Raw genomic sequence first — 22,329 nt, forward strand, 5'->3', positions numbered from 1 at the left:
TACAATGTCGTTTATATATAAATATAACGTTTTTTAAAATGTGTCAAGTCACGTGATAGAGACGTTTGAGAGAGCTGGTCACGTGATCCAGGTGAAGATGGCGGACTCGGAGATGTGTGTCAGGTAAAATGGAAGAAAGAGAAACTCTTTAGTCTCAAAGCTCGGTCCAGATTTGTTATCGGATACAATGGGAATAGTTCATACGTCGTATTAAGTAGTCAAATATGTGGAAAATATGCTCCCGAAACAGTGTTTATTTAAATTTTAACGGCCGCACGAGTCTGTCGCGTGCTCTTTCTGACAGTCCCGCCGACTAAAATTCAAATTTCAACATTAATCTGACGTTAATCAAAGGCTTTAAAACAACTATTAACTTTTTAAATAAAACGACGATTTAAATTAAAGTACTTGTTAATATTTGCTCATTATGAAACGATCTGCTTGTAATGAGTTTGCTGATGTTGGAGATGAAAGTTATGAATGAGTTTATTGTGTGTAAACATATAGAGCGCGTTTTTGTATTTACGATACATGTGGTGTGTTTAGTTATGTTGTTTGCTAAATATAGTGTTTAGACACTATAAACACAATTGCATAAACTAAACTTTTATATAGCATTAAAATGGCTATTAAGCATGTCTGTGTATGTAGCGTATACGTCGGTTTTTGTTGGTAATATTAGGTGTGTAACTTCTCAGTATGTTAACGTTGTGTACACTTTTATGAATTTAGCTAAATGAAGTTTATACGTTTTTGATGTGTATAAATGTTTAGGTAGATCATAACATGCACTTACCTTTATGAGTCATTACATAATCTCTGTCACGTTCATAAGATTGTTTTTACAATTAAAGTGAAACATAATTATAAATTAATATAAGACTTATTCATTTATTCAATGATTTTTTTACTCAGGAGCAGCCGAGAGTTATGGACCATCTTGCTTGGGAGATCTGCACTAAGAGAACCTGTTAGTTAAAACTCCTGACTGTTTAATATTTAGTAATCTATGTAAAACGTTTAACCAAATTTACTAATAATGTCGTCTGATTTATACAACCCTAACAGGGCCAAATCGAAACAGAATTGGATCGGAACTGGGAGAGACTTTTGCAGGGTCTGTCTTACTACAAACCACCCAGGTAACACATTTAACTTAAAACACAAAGAAGAGATACTTCATTTGTAATGTTGTAATAAATGATATAATGTTATGTGCAGCACATCAGCTGCAGACAAAGTGAAGGCTGATAAAGACACGCCGCAAACTCTCAAAGAATTTGGACTTCGAATCAGCAAACTGCTGGTGAGTGATGGGATCACATTGACTGTTTAATACATCTATTCGATTAAGTCTAAAAATTGTGTCTTGGTAGGCAGCTTTTAAACACAATGTCATTACATACAAGCATATAGAAATATATGATAAAATTGCAGGTACATTTGGTGTACCTGTTTACATTTTTTTTTAAATCAGGAATTAAAGAATAAAATGATTATTTGTGTCACGTCAGGGTTTGGATGAACAGCAGAGTGTTCAGATTCTTCAGTGTTACCTCCAAGAAGACTACAGAGGGACTCGAAACACACTCAAGGTTAGCTCTCTGTTTTCCTCTGTATCCTTTACCAGTTTGCATATTACACAGACACTGTTGCCTGTCTAAATCCAAAATAAGATAGAAGGTCGTTACACACGACTAAAGATGAAATGGTATGAACATTTTACATCACAGTTTTGATTTTACTCGCTTCATTCGTGCATGAAATTCTAGTTTTTCGAGACATTTACGCGTACATTTGTGTAGGGCTGAAACGATTCATCGAGTTACTCGATTTACTCGATTCAAAAAATTCCTCGAGGCAAAAATTCTGCCTCGAAGCCTCGTTAAATTCCTATGACGCGCACTACACGCGCCAAGATCTGATTCACACGGACCGTTGTTCAATGTTCAGGAAGCACATCATAGCGCGTGGTTCATTTTGAATTTAGTTGGCGCGATGGCGGAGCGAATATGTCCATAAACGGCAGAGAGAGACTGTCTAAAGCTTGGGATCATTACATTCAGCATCTGAACTGAAAACATCCACTGTTGTTTCACCAAGCGTCGATGAAACAAGGTAACATAGCTTCCGCTGATTTTAATTCCATACTGTATTTGTAGCGATGTCGTTATGCGGTTTGACTAGATATGATGTTTAGCTTTGATGTTTTTAAGGAGTAAACGTATTCATCAATTGCAGGACAGTATAGATTAAAAAAGAACCCCTTGACACACACGCATGCACTTTACAGGTGTGTGTACCAAAAAACGGCACCACAGTGCAATCATATATGGGCAACTTGTAATCTGACATATTTTGTTCAATAATAATAATCTCTGTTTTATTGGAGTTTAGCATAAGGAAGTTATTCTCTCTCACGCGAGTCAGACCGATCGCGCAATGCATCACATCTGCTTAAACTTATGTAGCCACGCAACAATAATTTCAGCATGCATTCACTGTATATAGCGGGAGGTGATGTTGCGATTTTTCGAACGGATTCTTAACCTAAAATGCACCGCAATGCAAGTGATGCAAACCAAATGCAGCGTTCTATTGAAAAGTAATGTATGTATTTCTGCAGTACCAAAATGCAATGAAGCAACTGAACGTCTCACTGGGGTGTAACTCTTCCTCACGCACAGAACGCGTGCACACGCACAAACACAAGTGCACGTGCGCGCATACACACAGGTTGTTACCATAGCAAATAGGCTCACCCCAGAAATGATATATTATATGTTAAAAGCCTAATGGTAAATGCTGCAGGTGTAGAAATGTACATAAACCAGATATTTACTTTGATGTCAGGGCTAGATTACAGCATAAAACCTGTTGTGCATATTAATAAATTAAAGTGTTTAATTGTTGGCACTGGCACTTATAAACACTAAATGGGTAAAAAATTGAAATAAATAGGCTTATTTCTTGGAGCCAAATACCTCTGTTTTTTTAGAAATAAAAGCCAAATGCTTGAACATTTTACAGCCAAGTCATTTTCGTTATGCATTATTTGTTTTGGTTGTTTAAAAACACACAAAAAAATTATCCGATTACTCGATTAATCGATCGATTCAGTGCTAGATTAATCGATTACAAAAAGAATCGATAGCTGCAGCCCTACATTTGTGTCAAGGGAGGGGCTAATATAGTTAAAAATTGAATAAACTTGTTCGACCTCCTCACAAACTTTCTTTCAAATAAGATCCTTTTAATTCCTGTAAAAGTATGAAAATGTCTCATGTAGCTCCTGAATGGGTAACACTCAATACGCGCCTTCTGCACCGCATGAAGTCGAACAAGCTTTGTGTCTTTGCATTGAGTTAACATGTAAATCACTCGCGCTTGCCGTCTCTTCCGCGTCTGGTGTGAACGCACCATAAGTGCACTTTTTTTTAAATAAATATCAAACAAATAATATTAATCATTGAAATTTGGAGTTGTGAGATAAATGTTCATCTAGTTTAGATAAAACACAAGTGAGTAAATGAGATTTTCATATAAACAGGACAAATCAGCAAGTCATCTGTATATTGTGATAAATCAGGTGTATTTTATGACCCAGGAGTAAAGCTGCACGTCATCTGTGCTCACAGCAGTCGCTGAAGAAACAAACAGAGCTTTAAACTCATAATTTAATGGAAAATAAATAGAAAAAGATGGATCTGTCTAAAGAAATATGTTTGAGTACAAATAGATTTCCCTAAATGCTACATTTTTTTGGATTTAAATTCAGAATTAAAACACAGAATTTAGTATTATGGTGCAATTAAATGTGTGATGTCAGTATGTGGAAGCACCAGGTTTTAAAAGGTTGACCTAATGACTTTTCTTATGAATTGAGTTTTAAATAGTTAATTTTCTTCTTGTTTTTATCAGGCTGTGCTACAGGATGAGAGACAGAGTCAAGCCCTGTTGCTGAAGGTTATACCATCTTATATGTCTTTGCTAAATCTTTACATAACTGGCTGTATGAAACCTTTTCTCTTTTATCATCTTATGTTGTCCTTTTATTTTTTTTGCATTCACTCCTTCACTGATAAGAAAGTATGTCTTTAAAACAATTATTACACACATCTGAATGCTCAGAAAGTGGTTGTTGTTGTTGTGTAGGTCGGCGATTTCTATTATGAAGAGAGACTGTGTGTGCTACGCTGCGTGTTACACCTCCTCACGTACTTCCAGGATGAAAGACATCCATACAGGGTAAACGACAGACATTAGTGGTATATTATACAGTCAGGTACATCAGCTCAGTGTCATTCATTCATACCTTCTTTTTCTTTCACTTTCAGGCGGAGTATTCAAACTGTGTGAGTAAACTGGAGAAAGATCTGGTGTCCAATTTCAGGCAGCAGTTTGAGTCTCTGTCCAGATCAGAAGCGCCAACATGGGAGACGCATGGAAATCTGATGGTGAGATTATCGAAGAGCTGCGCAGAAATGGGAAGATGTGGTGTCGACTCTCTTTAACTGTCTGTCTGTCTCTGTTTGACTTAGACGGAGAGGCAGGTGTCACGCTGGTTCGTTCAGTGTCTGAAAGAGCAGGCCTTGCTGCTGGAGATACTCTTCCTGTATTATGCCTATTTTGAGATGCCACCCAATGACCTTTTGACCTTCACACGCCTGTTTAAGGAGCAGGGCTTCGGACAGCGGCAGACAAATCGGCATCTAGTGGATAAGAGCATGGATGCGCTGGTCGATCGCATTGGGTCAGACCACTAAGAGTGTGTCTGTCTGTCTCTCTATCTCTCACAAGTAGTATGTAAGAATAAAGACAATGTGTTGTCCCCTCTACAGATATTTTAGTTCACTTATTCTCGTAGAAGGGATGGATGTTGACTTCCTGCATAAATGCGCTTTGGAGGACCGAACTGAACAGCATCAGTTTTATGACCAGCAGGATGTTTGCAAGGTACTGCAAATAAAGTTGCGGTCCAGTTATGCAATAGTTCACATTCTACTTGTAGCCTTGTTGTTTATCTTCGCGTGTATGCTCACGTAGGAAGTGGATCAGATGCTGTTGACGTTCGGGGACATCTCTCACCACGGGCCGGTTCTGTTGGCGTGGGTTCTGCTGCGACACACACTGCGTCCAGAGGAGGTGTGCTCGGTGATCAGGCGTCTGGGACACACCACTTTCCAGCTCGGGGTCTTTCAGTACCTCACTAACATGCTGCAGGCACTGGGCAGCACGGGGAATAATGTAAGAGCTACGCATGCTTAACATGTAATGAGCATAAATGCAAATCAGAGATGATTGGTTGATCGATTTCTCTCTTTAGTGCACAGCCAGCACCGCACGCATGTGTATTTATGGCCTCTTGTCGTTCGTCATCACATCCTTTGAGGAGGACACACTTGGCAGCCAGCAGGTACACACTAGTTACTCATTCTTACATTGAAAGCTTATCATACATCGTATGTTTATGTTTTGATTATTCTGTCTGTAGCACTTGATCAATGCAGCTTGTGAAGTTCTTGCTGCTCCCAGTTTGGCCGAACTGTTCTGGGAGTCGGTGAGTTACAGCACACACACAGTATTGCTAAACTGTGTCTGATCTAAAATGACTTTTGACCGGTTGTGGTGTCCTGCAGAAGCCAAACATGGGTCTGGGTGTGATTCTGGACAGCGCTGTGGGTGTGTTTCCATACAAGACCGGACCTTTGTTACAGCTGCTCACAGGCCTGCTCTCTGACAAATCTACAGCTAAGAAGGTACAAACGCACACAACATCATATCCCTGTGTAAATGTTGCTTCATGGACTGATGAAATAATGAATTTTTGTGTCTCTCAGGTGTACACCTTTTTAGATAAGATGTCCTTCTACACTGAGGCCTATAAGCACAAACCCAGTGATGTGATCTCCAGAGATGACGGGACTTTGTGGAGAAGACAGACACCCAAACTTCTTTATCCTCTGGGTTAGTGCTAAGTTCTGAAGCCACTTCCTGTATATATACAATTATTGTAATGTTTTTATCATTTGAGATTATCTCTCTTGTGTTTTATCTGTTTAGGTGCGGGGCAGACAAACCTGCGGATGCCCCAGGGCTGTTTCGGGCAGGTGTGTGAGGGCAAGCAGCTGTCTGTAGGGGAACAGGGTTTCTTGGTACGTTGGGATTATTCCTACAGTTCCTGGACTCTCTTCACTTGTGAGATAGAGATGCTGCTGCACGTCGTCTCTACCGCAGGTAAACGTTAACATTCGGTAGGATGATGAGAAGTTTATTAAATAGAGTTTTAACCAGCAGCATGTCTATTGTTAGATGTTCTGGTGCACTGTGAGCGAGTGAAGCCCATCTTGGATCTGGTTCATAAGATCATCAGCACCGACTGGACGGTTTCTGACTGTCTGCTGCCTCTCACCTCACGGATCTTCATGTTGCTACAGAGGTGAGATGCTTACATCAGAGTCCTGCACAGGTCCACGAAATCCTTAAAAGTTTGTGAATCTGTGGGGAAAAATTCAAGGCCCTGGGAAGTTTTTGAAGATATACATACATAGATACAGGTCATTGAAATTGCTTGAATCTATTTTATGCAAGAAAAAAATCCATTTTATTCCCTGTGTAGTGTTGGATAAATCATAAAAATTCTAGACTTTGTAAGAACACGTGCTAAACTGTTCACTTTAAATGTTTATATCTTCTGTATGTGAATGTTGATTCATACCAAAATGCTTTTTTGCATAGTTGTGTTTGACACATGAAAACGTCTCGGGTTACGTATGTAACTGTTGTTCTCTAAGAAGGGAATGAGACGCTGCGTCTCCCTTGCCACACTTCCTGCGTCCCTGTAACGCCATCTTTGGCAATATTTCACATAGCGATATACTTCCTGGCTCCAGCGTCACCCTGTCTTTGTCGTTAAGCCTCACCATTGGTTGAATTTGATATACACATTCAGACCCACTTACCCCTGGAGGCGTCCCCAAAGTGTCACCGCACTGACGCAGCGCGAGTTCCCTCGAAAGGGAACCGTAACAATGTATCTTAAAAGATAACACGATGTAACCTTGCTCTCACTTAATGTGTGTCCCCACATTTAGTCTATGAATTAGAGGGTATTGGACCTGGAAAGTCTTTGAAAGGTCCTTGAATTTGAAGTTAACTAATGTGTGGGAACCCCGAGGTCCATTTTTGGAGACCCACTCCCGCCTGTGCCTGCATAGTTCAGCACCAGACATTTAGGAATGTCACAATTCACTTGTTTTAGACACTTTTATGCGGATACCCAACTTGTTGCAGGACTCAATGTATTGCAATGTAGCAAAAATGAAAACCAACTCGTGTTTTGTTGATTGTGTTATAGGTTGACCTCTGTCATTAACCCACCAGTAGACGTCATCACTTCTTGTGTCAACTGTCTGATCGCTCTGGCCGCCCGACAGCCTGGAAAGGTAGATGCTCGCAGTCGAATGAAGCTCGGTCATCTATGAAAGCTCAAACAAACTAAACTCTTCTTTCTCTTATGATGAAGGTCTGGTCCAGTCTTCATCATACTGGATTCCTTCCCTTTTCCTCCAGCCCTTTGACCAGCATGGCTCAGACTATCAGGTGACACACACACACACAACCAAATAGTAATTGTCTCATACGCCATCAGAGACAGGTGAAGGGTAACTTATTTGTGTGTGTGTGTGTGTATTTCAGTGCCGAGGGTATGAAAGCTGGTAACTATGGCAACCTGCTGGTGTTAATAGAGCAACCCAGAGGGGAGTACAACGTGACCATCGCCTTCCTGAGACTGGTTACTACACTTGTCAAGGTAGGGCACAAAAAACCCAGTTTGTTGTTGAAGTTTCGAGGTAATCCAGAGTCTCGAGTAACCCTCCGTTGATGTTCGCAGGGTCAGTTGGGCAGCACGCAGAGCAGAGGACTCATCCCATGTGTGCTGCTGGTTCTGAAGGAAATGCTGCCCACTTATCACAAGTGGCGCTACAACGCGTATGGAGTCAGAGAGAGGATTGGTGAGCGATGCACATAAAACAGCAATGTGGATTTGCATGTGTTAATGCTTTATAAACTCTCTCTCTTTTTCTTTCAGGATGTCTCATTTTAGAGCTGGTTCATGCTATTCTTAATCTGAGTCAGGAGGGGGAGTCAGAGGGCAGGTGAGCAGAGCCGAATGATAATATTTCATCCTTTATTGTCGTTTGAGTTGGAAATCATGTTTGAGTTACTGCTTTCTTTGGTGTTGGGCTCATACATCTCATAAGCTTAATTTTTAATCTGTGTCTGACCCCCATAGTGCCCCCAGTCTTCAGTCGCTGTGTATCTACAGTCTGGCCAACACTGAGGCAGGGCAGGCCGTGGTCAACATCATGGGTGTTGGAGTGGACACAATCAACATGGTGCTAGCAGCACAACCCAGCAGGTACAATGCGTGTGTGTGTGTGTGTTTAAATGTTTAATATAAAATTAATTTTTTGGATAATTCATTGTGTTTGTGTCTGTGTAGTGGTGGTACAGAGGGACCTGGTCAGGTTCTGATCCAGACGGTGAAGTTGGCATTTTCAGTCACTAACAATGTGATCAGACTCAAACCTCAGTCTGACACGGCATCACCCCTGGAGCAAGCTCTTACACAGCACGGTTAGTACATACACACAAAATTCAACGTGATATGTATGACAACGTTGTCATCATGTGACCTTAAAAATTAAGACTGATCTCAGATCATTCGGTTTCCAGAATGTCTGATCTTGTTCATCATTTTTGGGTTGCAGGCGGTCATGGCAACAACTTGATTGCTGTGTTGGCGAAGTATATTTACCACAAGCACGACCCAGCACTGCCCCGACTCGCCATACAGCTGCTAAAGAGACTTGCCACGGTAACACAACTTTTTGTACAGTAAGCTAGCTTCAAGCTACAACGTGTTGGTTTCTTTCTAAAAAATGTTAGCTTCATGTTAAAGCATGCTAGCTTCATCAGTCATGATAACTTTGTTACATCATGCTAGCTTTTTGTTAAGTCATGTTAGCTTCATGCTAAATTGTGCTAGCTTAATGTTAGCTTTATCAGTCATGCTAGTTTCATGTTAAATCATGTTAGCTTCATGTTAAATCATGTTAGCTTCATGTTAAATCATGTTAGCTTCATGCTAAATCATGTTAGCTTCATGCTAAATCATGTTAGCTTCATGTGAAAAAATAAAATGCTAACTTCATGTTAAAACATGCTACCTTAATGTAAGCTTCATCAGTCATCTTAGCTTCATGTTAAATTATGCTAGCTTCATGTTAAATCATGTTAGCTTCATGTTAAATCGTGTTTGTTTCATGTGAATTTCTTTTTTAACTTCATGTTAAAACATGCTAGCTTAAGTAAGCTTCATCAGTCATGTTAACTTCATGTTAAATTATGCTAGCTTCATGTTAAATCATGTTTGCTTCATGTGAAAAAAATGTTAACTTCATGTTAAAACATGCTAGCTTAATGTAAGCTTCGTCAGTCATGTAAGCTTTGTTTAATCATGTTAGCTTCATGCTAAATCATGTTAGCTTCATGTTAAATCATGTTAGCTTCATGCTAAATCACGTTAGCTTCATGCTAAAACATGCTAGCTTAATGTTAGCTTCATCAGTCCCGTTAGCTTCTTGTTGCGTCGTGTTCGCTTCTTGTTGCGTCGTGTTGGCTTCTTGTTGCGTCGTGTTTGCTTCTTGTTGCGTCGTGTTTGCTTCTTGTTGCGTCGTGTTTGCTTCTTGTTGCGTCGTGTTTGCTTCTTGTTGCGTCGTGTTTGCTTCTTGTTGCGTCGTGTTTGCTTCTTGTTGCGTCGTGTTTGCTTCTTGTTGCGTCGTGTTTGCTTCTTGTTGCGTCGTGTTCGCTTCTTGTTGCGTCGTGTTTGCTTCTTGTTGCATCGCATTCGCTTCTACAGTCCCGCTAGCTTCTTGTTGCGTCGTGTTCGCTTCTTGTTGCGTCGCGTTCGCTTCTTGTTGCTTCGCGTTCGCTATTTGTTGCGTCGCGTTCGCTATTTGTTGCGTCGTATTCGCTTCTTGTTGCGTCGTGTTCGCTTCTTGTTGCGTCGTGTTTGCTTCTTGTTGCGTCGTGTTTGCTTCTTGTTGCGTCGCGTTCGCTTCTTGTTGCTTCGCGTTCGCTATTTGTTGCGTCGCGTTCGCTATTTGTTGCGTCGTATTCGCTTCTTGTTGCGTCGTGTTCGCTTCTTGTTGCGTCGTGTTTGCTTCTTGTTGCGTCGTGTTTGCTTCTTGTTGCGTCGTATTCGCTTCTTGTTGCGTCGTGTTTGCTTCTTGTTGCGTCGTGTTTGCTTCTTGTTGCGTCGTGTTCGCTTCTTGTTGCGTCGTGTTTGCTTCTTGTTGCGTCGTGTTTGCTTCTTGTTGCGTCGTATTCGCTTCTTGTTGCGTCGTGTTTGCTTCTTGTTGCGTCGTGTTTGCTTCTTGTTGCGTCGTATTCGCTTCTTGTTGCGTCGTGTTCGCTTCTTGTTGCGTCGTGTTTGCTTCTTGTTGCGTCGTGTTTGCTTCTTGTTGCGTCGTATTCGCTTCTTGTTGCGTCGTGTTCGCTTCTTGTTGCGTCGTGTTTGCTTCTTGTTGCGTCGTGTTTGCTTCTTGTTGCGTCGTGTTCGCTTCTTGTTGCGTCGCGTTCGCTTCTTGTTGCTTCGCGTTCGCTATTTGTTGCGTCGCGTTCGCTATTTGTTGCGTCGTATTCGCTTCTTGTTGCGTCGTGTTCGCTTCTTGTTGCGTCGTGTTTGCTTCTTGTTGCGTCGTGTTTGCTTCTTGTTGCGTCGTATTCGCTTCTTGTTGCGTCGTGTTCGCTTCTTGTTGCATCGTGTTTGCTTCTTGTTGCGTCGCGTTCGCTTCTTGTTGCTTCGCGTTCGCTATTTGTTGCGTCGCGTTCGCTATTTGTTGCGTCGTATTCGCTTCTTGTTGCGTCGTGTTCGCTTCTTGTTGCGTCGTGTTTGCTTCTTGTTGCGTCGTGTTTGCTTCTTGTTGCGTCGTGTTCGCTTCTTGTTGCGTCGTGTTTGCTTCTTGTTGCGTCGCGTTCGCTTCTTGTTGCTTCGCGTTCGCTATTTGTTGCGTCGCGTTCGCTATTTGTTGCGTCGTATTCGCTTTTTGTTGCGTCGTATTCGCTTCTTGTTGCGTCGCGTTCGCTTCTTGTTGCTTCGCGTTCGCTATTTGTTGCGTCGCGTTCGCTATTTGTTGCGTCGTGTTCGCTTCTTGTTGCGTCGTGTTTGCTTCTTGTTGCGTCGCGTTCGCTTCATCAGTCCCGCTAGCTTCTTGTTGCGTCGTGTTCGCTTCTTGTTGCGTCGCGTTCGCTTCTTGTTGCTTCGCGTTCGCTATTTGTTGCGTCGCGTTCGCTATTTGTTGCGTCGTATTCGCTTCTTGTTGCGTCGCGTTCGCTTCTTGTTGCTTCGCGTTCGCTATTTGTTGCGTCGCGTTCGCTATTTGTTGCGTCGTATTCGCTTCTTGTTGCGTCGCGTTAGGTTCTTGTTGAGTCGCGTTCGCTATTTGTTGCGTCGCGTTCGCTTCTTGTTGCTTCGCGTTTGCTATTTGTTGCGTCGCGTTCGCTATTTGTTGCGTCGTATTCGCTTCTTGTTGCGTCGCGTTCGCTTCTTGTTGCTTCGCGTTCGCTATTTGTTGCGTCGCGTTCGCTATTTGTTGCGTCGTATTCGCTTCTTGTTGCGTCGTGTTCGCTTCTTGTTGCGTCGTGTTTGCTTCTTGTTGCGTCGCGTTCGCTTCATCAGTCCCGCTAGCTTCTTGTTGCGTCGTGTTCGCTTCTTGTTGCGTCGCGTTCGCTTCTTGTTGCTTCGCGTTCGCTATTTGTTGCGTCGCGTTCGCTATTTGTTGCGTCGCGTTCGCTATTTGTTGCGTCGTATTCGCTTCTTGTTGCGTCGCGTTAGGTTCTTGTTGAGTCGCGTACGCTTCTTGTTGTAGTTAAGGCTAAACCAGTTTTATTACAGCACACTTTTCGCTATTGTTGAGTCTTAACTGATGCAGCCAGGTTTATTTACATTTTTCCAGCTAAGTATTCTGTTTCATATAAAAGATTTCAGTTTTGAAATCTGTTTCATGTCTGTAGAGTCCACAGTAGTCTCATACCGGTGTCTTTGTGTTCAGGTGGCTCCCATGTCCGTATACGCCTGTCTGGGAAATGACGCAGCTGCAATCAGAGATGCGTTTCTAACACGCCTACAGAGTCGAACCGAAGACATGCGCATTAAAGTCACCATACTGGAGTTCCTCACCGTTGCCGTTGAAACGCAACCTGGACTCATTGAGCTCTTCCTCAACCTGGAGACCAAAGATGGCAGTGAAGGGGCAAAGGTCAGAGGTCACAATGAAATACTTGTTTAGATGATGACGGAGCGAAGCAGCATGTGATGGGCTGACTCTGTGTTGTGTGTTTCTGTCTTTAGGAGTTTTCTTTAGGTGAATGGAGTTGTCTCTCAGTGGTGCTGGAGTTGTTAGATTCGAAACAGCAGGGGAAGTATTGGTGTCCTCCACTCCTGCAGAGGGCAGCGCTGGCCTTTCTCCACGCGCTGTGGCAGGACAGACGTGACAGCGCTCTCTCTGTGCTCAGGAGCAAGTGAGTCTCTCACACAAACAACAACTAATAATAAACTTAATTTTGCATGACCGTTCTCAGATGCTTACATTTAAACACAAACTGTTATTGTTACAGAGAAAAATTCTGGGAGAATCTCACCACTCCTTTATTTGTAAACTTGCCTCCCCCATCTGAGACCACTGAGGTGTGTATATGTGTTTTCTTTATAGGTGCATATTTTTGTGTGTTTTGCTTTTGTGTAATCTTCATGGTCTTTGTTTTAGCCGTGTGTTCTGGAGTCTTGTGCTTTTGTGATGAAGATCATTTCTCTTGAGATCTACTATGTTGTCAGGTATGATACACACATTAACACGTGTGATGATGGGACACACATACAGTCGCACATCCAAAGCTACTTGCAGTGCATTGATATTGCTTTTTTCACAGTTTCCAAGGGGTCTTAAATCTCAAAATCATAATTTAAGGCCTTAAAAAGTCTATCAACCTAAAAAATGTGAAAAAGATCAACCAAGTAACTTAGTTTTGGTAAACCATTCTCTGCAAGCATGTGAAAAAATAGGTCATTGAAATTTGGCTCCCCTTATGATGTCAGTAGGGGATCTTCTTATAATAATATCGCCCCTTAATCTGCACTATCCAATCACAACACTGCCGTTTAGTGCAGAGATCAGCTCATTTGCATTTTAAAGAACACATCCAAAAACTACACCTACAAAGTGGCAGTTTTAACATGCTATAATAAATTATCTGTGGAGTATTTTGAGTTAAAAGTTCACATATGTACTCTATTGACACCAACAATTTATTTGACATCTTAAAAAAGTTATGTAAAATATTTGCTTTGAATACTTTTGCCCACTTAGGTCTATTTTTATTACCAAAAAAATCGGATTTATTTAGTGCTGCATATCGATTAATCGCGACTAATCGTTTGCAGAATAAAAGTTTTTATTTACATTAAAAAAATGTGTGTACTGTGTATAATAATTATGTATATATAAATACACACACATGCATGTATACATTTAAGAAATATTTACATGTGTATATACATTTTTATATTTATATATAATTAATATTATATATAAATATAAATACCTAACATATAAATATATATTTTTCCTAAAGTTATACATAAATGTGTGTGTATTTATATATACATAATTATTACACACAGTACACACACGTATATAAAGTAAACAAAAACTGTTATTCTGCAAACGATTAGTCGCGATTAATCGTTATGCAGCCCTAGATTTATTATTCATCATCAATTTCCAAAATAATTGTTAGTAAAAACTCTATAGATTCATTAAAACATTTCCAAATTTTGTGATTTTTGTGATAGGCTATTTTCTTTTCACATATTTTATCATTGAGGATTTCTTAAAACTTAGTTTTGAAGTCTCAAGGTGAAAACTTGTCTCATAATAGTAGCAAAGTGTAAAAATCTCGTGTCTCTTTCATCTTGTGTAGTAAGTTTCTCGTCACACCCCGAGAAAATACATCTTGGGTTTTTTTTGTTATGAAAGATAAAAGGTTTTAAAACACTTGGATGCATGCACACTGGACTATAAATTGGATTTCATTGTTGTTAGATCGGTCTTAAATTGTATTTATAATGGTCTTAAAAAGGTCTTAAATTTGACTTTAAAAGGATTTTTTGTAACCTGGGAATCAAACCCACAACATTTACGCTGCTAATGCAACTGATATACAGGAACTATTGCTCAATGAGTGCAGATTTTGTCGTCTAACATCTAGTGTAGTAACTGATCTCTTTGTGTCTCTGTATTCAGTGGTGTGTTGGATCCGTCTCTGAAAGCCGCTCTGGAGAGTTTTAGCAAAAAGCGTCGCTATGAGTTCTGGTCCGATTATGTACAAGATCTGGTGTGTTTGGCATGTGATGGTGAGGAGGAAGGTCTGCGATCACTTACAGAGTTTCAGATGCTCATATCTGCCTGGAGGACCCTGTTAATTCTCTCCACCAGTCATGTAAGACCAAATATCATTCACCTCTATGCTTAACTTTACACTTGACACTACATGTCATTATAATGGATTGTTTGTGTTTGGTTTAGTGTGATGTCATGCATTTGAAGGACGATACTGTTAGACAGAAGCTCTTCATGGATGTTTTGGAAGGAACCAAAGCAGCAGTAAGTATTTAGACTGAGCAATATTGTGCTTTGTGGAAAGATCTTGGTACAGATACCTGACCGTCAGTGTCTCTCTCTTTCACTCTCAGCTGCTGATGTCTCAGTCCGTCTTCTGTCTGCGTCTGGGCTCTATGATGGTCACACTGCTCCTCATCCTCCTCAAACAGTGGAAAAGGTGTTGAATATGAAGTCTTTATTTTGTGTATGCATAAAGTTTGTCTGTGTCTATGTACAAGTATTAAATTTTGTGGGTTTTTTTTGTGCGGCAGCGTTCTGGTATCTGCTCCAGCTTTGCTTCCTCCTCTGTCTTTGATGTTGGAGAACGTTCTGCACGCTGAACAAAAGCTCATGGACCAAACCAAAGCCAAACTGCTGTCTGCTCTCATCTTAGCCCTGCAGGCACAGGGACTCAACGGTTAGTCTGCATGTGTTTTTGTTTACTTGTAAAAGATTTGTTGAGAAGTCGAATCTTACTGTGCGCTCACACCAGACGCGAATGAAGCGAATAAATCACGCTATTTGCGCATAATTGAATGGCGGAACATTTTGAGTTAACTCGAGTCATTCCGGTCGTGACATTGGCGTCATTCCGGCCGTGACATTGGCGTCATTCCGGCCGTGACATTGGCGACATTGGCGTCATTCCGGCCGTGACATTGGCGACATTGGCGTCATTCCGGCCGTGACGCTGGCGTCATTCCGGCCGTGACGTTGGCGTCATTCCGGCCGTGACCTTGGCGAAATTCCGGCCGTGGCGTTGGCGTCATTCCGGCCGTGACATTGGCGTCATTCCGGCCGTAACATTGGCGACATTGGCGTCATTCCGGCCGTGACATTGGCGTCATTCCGGCCGTGACATTGGCGTCATTTCGGCCGTGACATTGGCGTCATTTCGGCCGTGACATTGGCGTCATTTCGGCCGTGACATTGGCGACATTTCGGCCGTGACATTGGCGACATTCCGGTCGTGACATTGGCGTCATTCCGGCTGTGACATTGGTGACATTGGCGTCATTCCGGCCGTGACATTGGCGTCATTTCGGCCGTGACATTGGCGTCATTTCGGCCGTGACATTGGCGTCATTTCGGCCGTGACATTGGCGTCATTCCAGCCGTGACATTGGCGTCATTCCGGCCGTGACATTGGCGTCAAAATACTCAATTTGTCGACTTTAGCTAGCTTGTAGTCACTATGTACATATACAGCTCAAATTTAGTAATCACATTACTACTAGAGCGAGCTCATATATCGCAAATATCCACCAAAGTCCAGATTTTTCAACTCGCGAATTGCGCTTTTTCAACTTGGGAATCACGCTTTATGCACATCAAACACCCGAAACGCTCAATTCGCACTGTGTCACTCGCACCGCCTCATTCGTGCGAATCGTGTCGCAGGATGTCTATCGCATCTTTGTATTGTCAGTTCAGACATCTTTTTTGAGTGCTTTGATTATTACCTCTAATGCTGCAAACGCTGTCCTAAAAGGCAGGGTTATTATTTTTTACCTATAATTTAAGATGCATCTTTTGCTTTAGCATGTATTGTATGTAAATATGGCAATCCCATAATGCTTTGATGAATCATGTTGTTTCAGTAGAGAACTACCCGTATGTGCATTTGTATACATCATCACTTTGTAAAAAAACACTTGTGCTTCAGGAGGAGAGATTACCCAGCTGCCCCAGATGCTGTTGTGCGTCTGTGAGATGGTTCAGGACGAGTCACTGGCGTTGATTGACAGCACGCGTCACATGATCCAGAGGGGTGACAGTCAGGAAGACAGTATGGAAACAGACAGTCCAATCCAGAAAGATCAGCAAGACTCGGTGAGTTTGGGTTTTAATAGATAGCATAAAACTAGAATAAGGTGTATATGTCATTATTTGTGATTCACACCTTGAGACTTTAGTCTGGACTTCAGAGTCACATATATGAAGCATGCAATCAATGAGGTCATGTGACATGAAGCTAATATTCTTTAAAACATGTGCTGTACTGTTAAATGTGTTATTTTGGATGGCATGCTTGAGTCGTGACATAGTGTTTCTGTCTGTCTTTCTGTCAGGTGTGTGTGTTAGCTCTTCATCTGTCTAAAGAGTTGTGTCGGGCGGATGAAGCAGGTGAACAGTGGCTACAGGTGATGAGGAAGCTGCCGGTTCTGCCATCGGTTCTAAGCACGCTAGAACTCAGCCTGCGCTCCAAACAGAACCTGTATTTCAGTGAGGCCGCGCTGCACCTGCTGCTTACACTCGCCAGAACACCACAGGTACACAAATTTAATATTAAATTGTCATTAAGTAAAAATAGAGTTGACGGTTGTCTGTGACCCGGTAAAATCAATACAAACATTTTATTTGATTTGAGTGTGCAAACAGCAGCAACAGATCAACAACAGAACCAGGATTCATACGTTTTCAATTTTCAGTCAACATTACGCCATCAAAGAGCACGCGATCAGTCCAGAGGGATGCAAAATCCTTGAGGGAATGTGATATAATGACCTCTCTATGCTAAAGTGCATTTTCAAATGTTTTCACATCTGTCTGTAGGGGGCAGCAGCGGTTGCAGGTGCTGGAGTCATTCAAAGCATCTGTCTTCCTCTCCTCAGTGTGTACGAGGGTCCGGCTAATGGAGCCGCACAGGTACTGCCATAAAACTACAACTCATCACTTTTTTCACTTTTCTGTTTTTTGTTTTCATTAAAAATGCACTCTCTCTCATCTTTTTCAGGCGTTTGTGCGTAAGTCTCAGGACGCCCCCAGCTGGCCGGGTGTGTACAGGTTGAGTTTGTCTCTGATGGAAAGTTTGCTAAAAACCCTCCGTTATAACTTCATCAACGAAGCGCTGGACTTTGTAGGGGTGCACCAGGAGCGAATACTGCAGGTGTGTGTGTGCGCTCGAGTTATTATAAATTTTTAGCACGTAGGGTTGTATTGTGTGTAAATGATTTTGTGTTGGAATGTGTGTGTTAGTGTCTGAACGCGGTGAGGACGGTTCAGTCTTTGGCGTGTTTAGATGAAGCCGATCACACCGTGGGCTTCCTGCTTCAGCTCTCCAACTTCTGCAAAGAATGGCACTTTCATCTGCCACAGCTGCTCAGAGATGTACAGGTACACATTCATACACACACACATTCATCTCCAGTGCCATCAAAGATGAAGATTTCACCTGAATCTGTGTTTATTTGTCAATCTGTGGCAGGTGAATCTCTGTTATCTGTGTCAAACGTGTACCTACCTCCTGCACAGCAAGAAAATGCTTCATCATTACCTACAGGTGAATTCATCAAAGTCTTCATTGTTTCCCAGCAATAATTTTTTTGATTTCAATTTTTTTCTCTCTTCAAATGTTTTCTTTCAATTTTTTCTCAATTTTTTTTTTTACATTTTTCCCCTTATAAACATATATTTTTTCTATAATTTGTTTCTCTTTAAAAAATACTTTTTTCTTTCAATTTTTTCCTCTTTAAAAATATTTTGTTTCAATTTTTCCCCTTTCAAATATATATTTTTCCTTTAAATGTTTTCCAATTCAAATATATATATTTTTTCCTTAACATTTTTCTCAATTTTTTTTTGTTTAAAATTTTCCCCTTTTAAATATATATGTTTTTCTTTCAATTCTTTCCTCTTTAAAAATATTTTCCCTTTTAGTTTTTTCCTCTTTAAAAATATTTTCTTTCAATTTTTTTCTCAAATTTTTTTGTTTACATTTTTTTCCCTTTCAAATATATATATATATATTTACATTTGATTCTCTTTAAAAAAAATAGTTTTCTTTAATTTTTTGTTTTAATTTCTTTCCCTTTCAAATATATATTTTATCTTTCAATTCTTTCCTCTTTAAAATATTTTCTTTCAATTTTTTTCTCAAATTTTTTGTTTACATTTTCCCCTTTTAAATATATATTTTTTTCTTTAAATTTGTTTCTCTTAAAAAATGAGAGAAAACTATTTTTTTAGTTACAATTTTGTCCCCTTTCAAATATATATTTTTTGTTTCCAATTTTTCCCTTTCAAATATACATGTTTTTCCTCTTTAAAAATATTTTCTCTTTTTAATTTTTTCCTCTTTAAAAATATTTTCTCTTTCAATTTTTTTCTTAATTTTATTTGTTTCCAATTTTTCCCTTTCAAATATATATATATTTTTTGTTTACATTTTTTCATTTTTAAATATTTTTTCTTTAAATTTGTTTCTCTTAAAAATAGTTTTCTCTAATTTTTTGTTTTAATCTTTTCCCCTTTCAAATATATATTTTTCTTTCAATTCTTTCCTCTTTAAAAATATTCTCTTTCAATTTTTTTCTCAATTTTTTTGTTTAAATTTTTTCCCTTTCAAATATATATTTTTCTTTCAATTTTTTTTCTCTTTAAAATTTGCTCTTTGAAATATATTCTCTAATTTTTTGTTTCAATTTTTCCCTTTGAAATATAGATTTTTTTCGTTCAATTGTTTTCTATAATTTTTTTCCGTTTTATATATATATTCTAAGTATATATATATATATTAAGATAAGTAATACAATAATTGATATTCATTTGTTGTTATAAAAAACTATTAATTTATTAAAATCTGATATGTCTATTAATTATATTTGTCGCATTGTGCCGTAGCTCCACCCACAGAATAACCCCACCCACCTTCAAAATCTGGCTCCACATAAGTGTTATTTAAACATCAAAGGTGTTCTGATTGGCTGTGGTGTTGTGGCTTCATGAGAATTTGTTGAGTACTACTGTGTGTAATTCATGTAACTGATGGATCTGTGATTGCTTAGGCAAAGAATGGGGAGGGGCTTCCTCAAGGACCACACCCCCAGCGTGTGGCACAACCCGTCTCTAAAGAGCAGGTGAGTGGCGAGAGAGAAGAGGCGGAGTCTAAAGCCCTGCAGGCAGTTCAATGCAGCCTCTTAAAGATTCTCAGCAAGACGCTAGCGACGCTGCAACACTTCACACCGGACTGCTGTCAGATATTACTGGACCAGGTACACGCGCGTCACACGTGTCATTTAATGTTTCTGCTAGTGTTTGAATTTTAAATCGCTTACAAATTTGCGTTTCAGTCCATGGACCTTGCTGAGTACAGGACTCTGTTTGTCTTGAGTTTTACAACTCCTGCATTTGACTCGGATGTGGCTCCGTCTTTTGGCACGCTGCTGGCCACCATCAATGTGGCTCTGAGCATGCTGGGAGAGGTACAAGCACATCTCTCTCTCTCTCTCTCTCTCTCTGGTGTTGATCATGTTATAATGTTGGTGTTGATGGTGATTTAACGTTTGTGATGTTTTTAGATTGAAAAGAACAAAGAACCAGTCGTTTCATCTGAAGACACACAAGCTCTGAAGTAAGAAAATACACTTTTATTATCTGGAATTATCTGATAATTTACTCAACCCCATGACATCCAAGATGTTTACGTCTTTCTTTGTTCAGTTGAGAAGAAATTACGTTTTTTTTTGGAAAACATTCCAGGATTTTTCTCCATCTAGTAGACTTTGTTGGACCTCAAGTGTTTACAGTTTCAATGCAGCTTCTCTAAACGATCCAAACCGAGACATAACGGTCTTATATAGAGAAACGATTGTCATCGTCGCCAAAAAATTAAGTAAATAAGTACTTTACATAATCACATTCTCTTCAAATTTTTTTGTTTCAATTTTGTTACTTTCAAAAATATATTTTTTCTTTCAATTTTTTTGTTTAAATTTTTTCCCTTTCAAATGTATTTTTTTCCCTTATTTTCTATCAATTTTCTTTCAATTTTTTCCCATTCAAATATATATTTTTCCAATTTTTTTCTCTTTCTAATTTTTTTCTCTATCAATTTCCTTTCAATTTTTTTCTCTTTGTTTTTTTCAACTTTGTCCCTTTCAAATATATATTTTTTTCTTTAAAATTTTTTTCTCTTTAATTTGTTTTATCTTTCAACATTTTTTTTATTTTTTTCGTTTAAATTTTTCCCTTTCAAATATTTATTTTCCCTTTTTTTTTCTCTAATTTTTTTCTCTATCAATTTTTTCTCTTCATTTTTTTTGTTTAAATGTTTTCCCATTCAAAAATATATATATATATATTTAAAAAAAATTTCTTTAAAATTTGTTTTATCTTTCAATTTTTTTTTCTCTTCAAATTTTTTTTTTTATTTTTTTTTCCCTTTCAAATATATATTTTTTCTTTCAAAATTTTTCTCTTTAAAAATAGTTCTCTCTCTCAATTTTTTTCTTTCACATTTTTTTCTTTTTACATTTTTTCTCTTTTCACATTTCAAGATTTATTTTAAAGAAAAAATTTAAGCAAAAAAGGAAAAACTTATTTTGAAAGAGAAAATTACCTCAGGACTTTGTGACATTAATGTTGCACTTTAGGGCTTCCGTATTGTTGCATGTGTAATGAATACTAATAAATGTCTTTGTGTCAGTTTATTGTTTAAAATGGTCTGCAAATGTGCGTTTCACATATGTGACGCGTGACCTTTCAACCTTCATTTAGTGGAGCTTAAAAGTTTACAGTTTCAATAAAGCTTTAAAGAGCTCTAAACCGTTGCTAAAAAAACTTTATTCGCTAAATAAGACCCGTATGACTCGGTTGGGATTGTTTAGAGTCCTTTGAAACTGCATTGAAATTGTAAACTGTTGAGGTCCACTAAAGTCACTATACGGAGAAAATCCTGGAATGTTTTTAAGTCAGAATTTTTTTTTTTTTTAAAGACAAACATCTTGGACGACATGGGTTAATTTATCTGGATTTTTATGAATAGTTATGCAATCCTTTAACCCATCAATCTTTCTCTCAGGTCTTTGTTGATGTTCTCGATGGAGAACTGCTTCTATGTGTTGATCTCTCAGGCAGTTCGCTGTCTGAAGGATCCTTCAATTTCACCCAGAGATAAACAACGACTCAAACAGGAACTTAGCTCAGAGCTGGTAACTTATAAATCCCTTTACTGTTTCTTAACTGTGATTTTTGCATAGTCTTACTCAAACTTTTTTCTTCCATCAGAGCACATTGCTGTCTACGTTATTCAGATTTTTCCGACGAGGTTCTCCCTCCTCTCCTGCCAGCGGCCTCCTTCCTTCACCACAAACCAAACCACCCACGCAAGGATCCAAGGGCACGCCGGAGGGACAGGAGCCTTTTATTCAGCTGGTTCAGGCTTTCGTCCGGCACGTTCAACGCTAGACGCGCACACTTCAGACTTACTGCTCTCATCAGAGCTTAGTACTTGAAACAGTTGAATCAGAGATCTGAATGACTTCGTTCGGGATTATTTACAACAATGAATCAGTTTGAGTGATTCTGGGTTCTACTTTAACATTAAAAAAAGACATTTTGATGCCAAAGTAGGCTTGACTTATACAGAGGGCCCTTTCTATATAAATCTGTCTTGAATCTCCATATTGAAGTCATTGAAAACTGTCATTACATTCAAAGGGCCCTTGTAGTTACACGTGTGTGTATATAACAAATATGTTACAGACTTTGTCTTGTCATAGGCTTTTTGTATTCAACTTTTGTATGTAAAAGTTGTTATATATTTGTCTTATTAACAGTAATAAAGAAATACAGATAAAGTGAAATGTGGTAAAACATCCTG

At 39.4% G+C, this 22,329-nt stretch overlaps 1 protein-coding gene across 1 annotated transcript; it reads left to right on the forward strand.

The window, feature by feature from the left end:
- Positions 1-20: 20 nt before the first annotated feature.
- nup188 (nucleoporin 188) lies at positions 21-22,312 on the forward strand. Its single transcript, XM_055179137.2, has 44 exons — positions 21-123; positions 916-970; positions 1,069-1,142; positions 1,222-1,306; positions 1,515-1,595; positions 3,922-3,966; positions 4,156-4,248; positions 4,338-4,457; positions 4,542-4,753; positions 4,842-4,956; positions 5,047-5,247; positions 5,327-5,416; positions 5,495-5,560; positions 5,640-5,759; positions 5,841-5,967; positions 6,064-6,237; positions 6,313-6,439; positions 7,358-7,445; positions 7,526-7,602; positions 7,699-7,813; positions 7,895-8,015; positions 8,093-8,159; positions 8,297-8,422; positions 8,507-8,640; positions 8,775-8,881; positions 12,120-12,326; positions 12,419-12,588; positions 12,685-12,754; positions 12,834-12,901; positions 14,370-14,565; positions 14,652-14,729; positions 14,819-14,904; positions 14,999-15,144; positions 16,393-16,559; positions 16,799-16,999; positions 17,283-17,375; positions 17,464-17,616; positions 17,706-17,843; positions 17,935-18,009; positions 19,514-19,720; positions 19,799-19,930; positions 20,027-20,079; positions 21,529-21,658; positions 21,735-22,312. Exons 1-44 carry the CDS (start codon positions 98-100, stop codon positions 21,912-21,914), a joined length of 5,196 nt encoding a protein of 1,731 aa, XP_055035112.2. The 5' UTR covers positions 21-97; the 3' UTR covers positions 21,915-22,312.
- Positions 22,313-22,329: the final 17 nt, after the last annotated feature.

This window comes from Misgurnus anguillicaudatus, chromosome 9 (assembly GCF_027580225.2).
Source record: "Misgurnus anguillicaudatus chromosome 9, ASM2758022v2, whole genome shotgun sequence".
NCBI lineage: Eukaryota > Metazoa > Chordata > Actinopteri > Cypriniformes > Cobitidae > Misgurnus > Misgurnus anguillicaudatus.

Bases quoted from the DNA above. Each gene is read 5' to 3' on its own strand.
- nup188 (XM_055179137.2), top strand. From the start codon at position 98: ATGGCGGACTCGGAGATGTGTGTCAG. The intron at 1,596-3,921 runs GTTAGCTCTCTG...TGTTTTTATCAG, and splicing joins GGACTCGAAACACACTCAAG to GCTGTGCTACAGGATGAGAG. The intron at 4,754-4,841 runs GTCAGACCACTA...TCCCCTCTACAG, and splicing joins GCGCTGGTCGATCGCATTGG to ATATTTTAGTTCACTTATTC.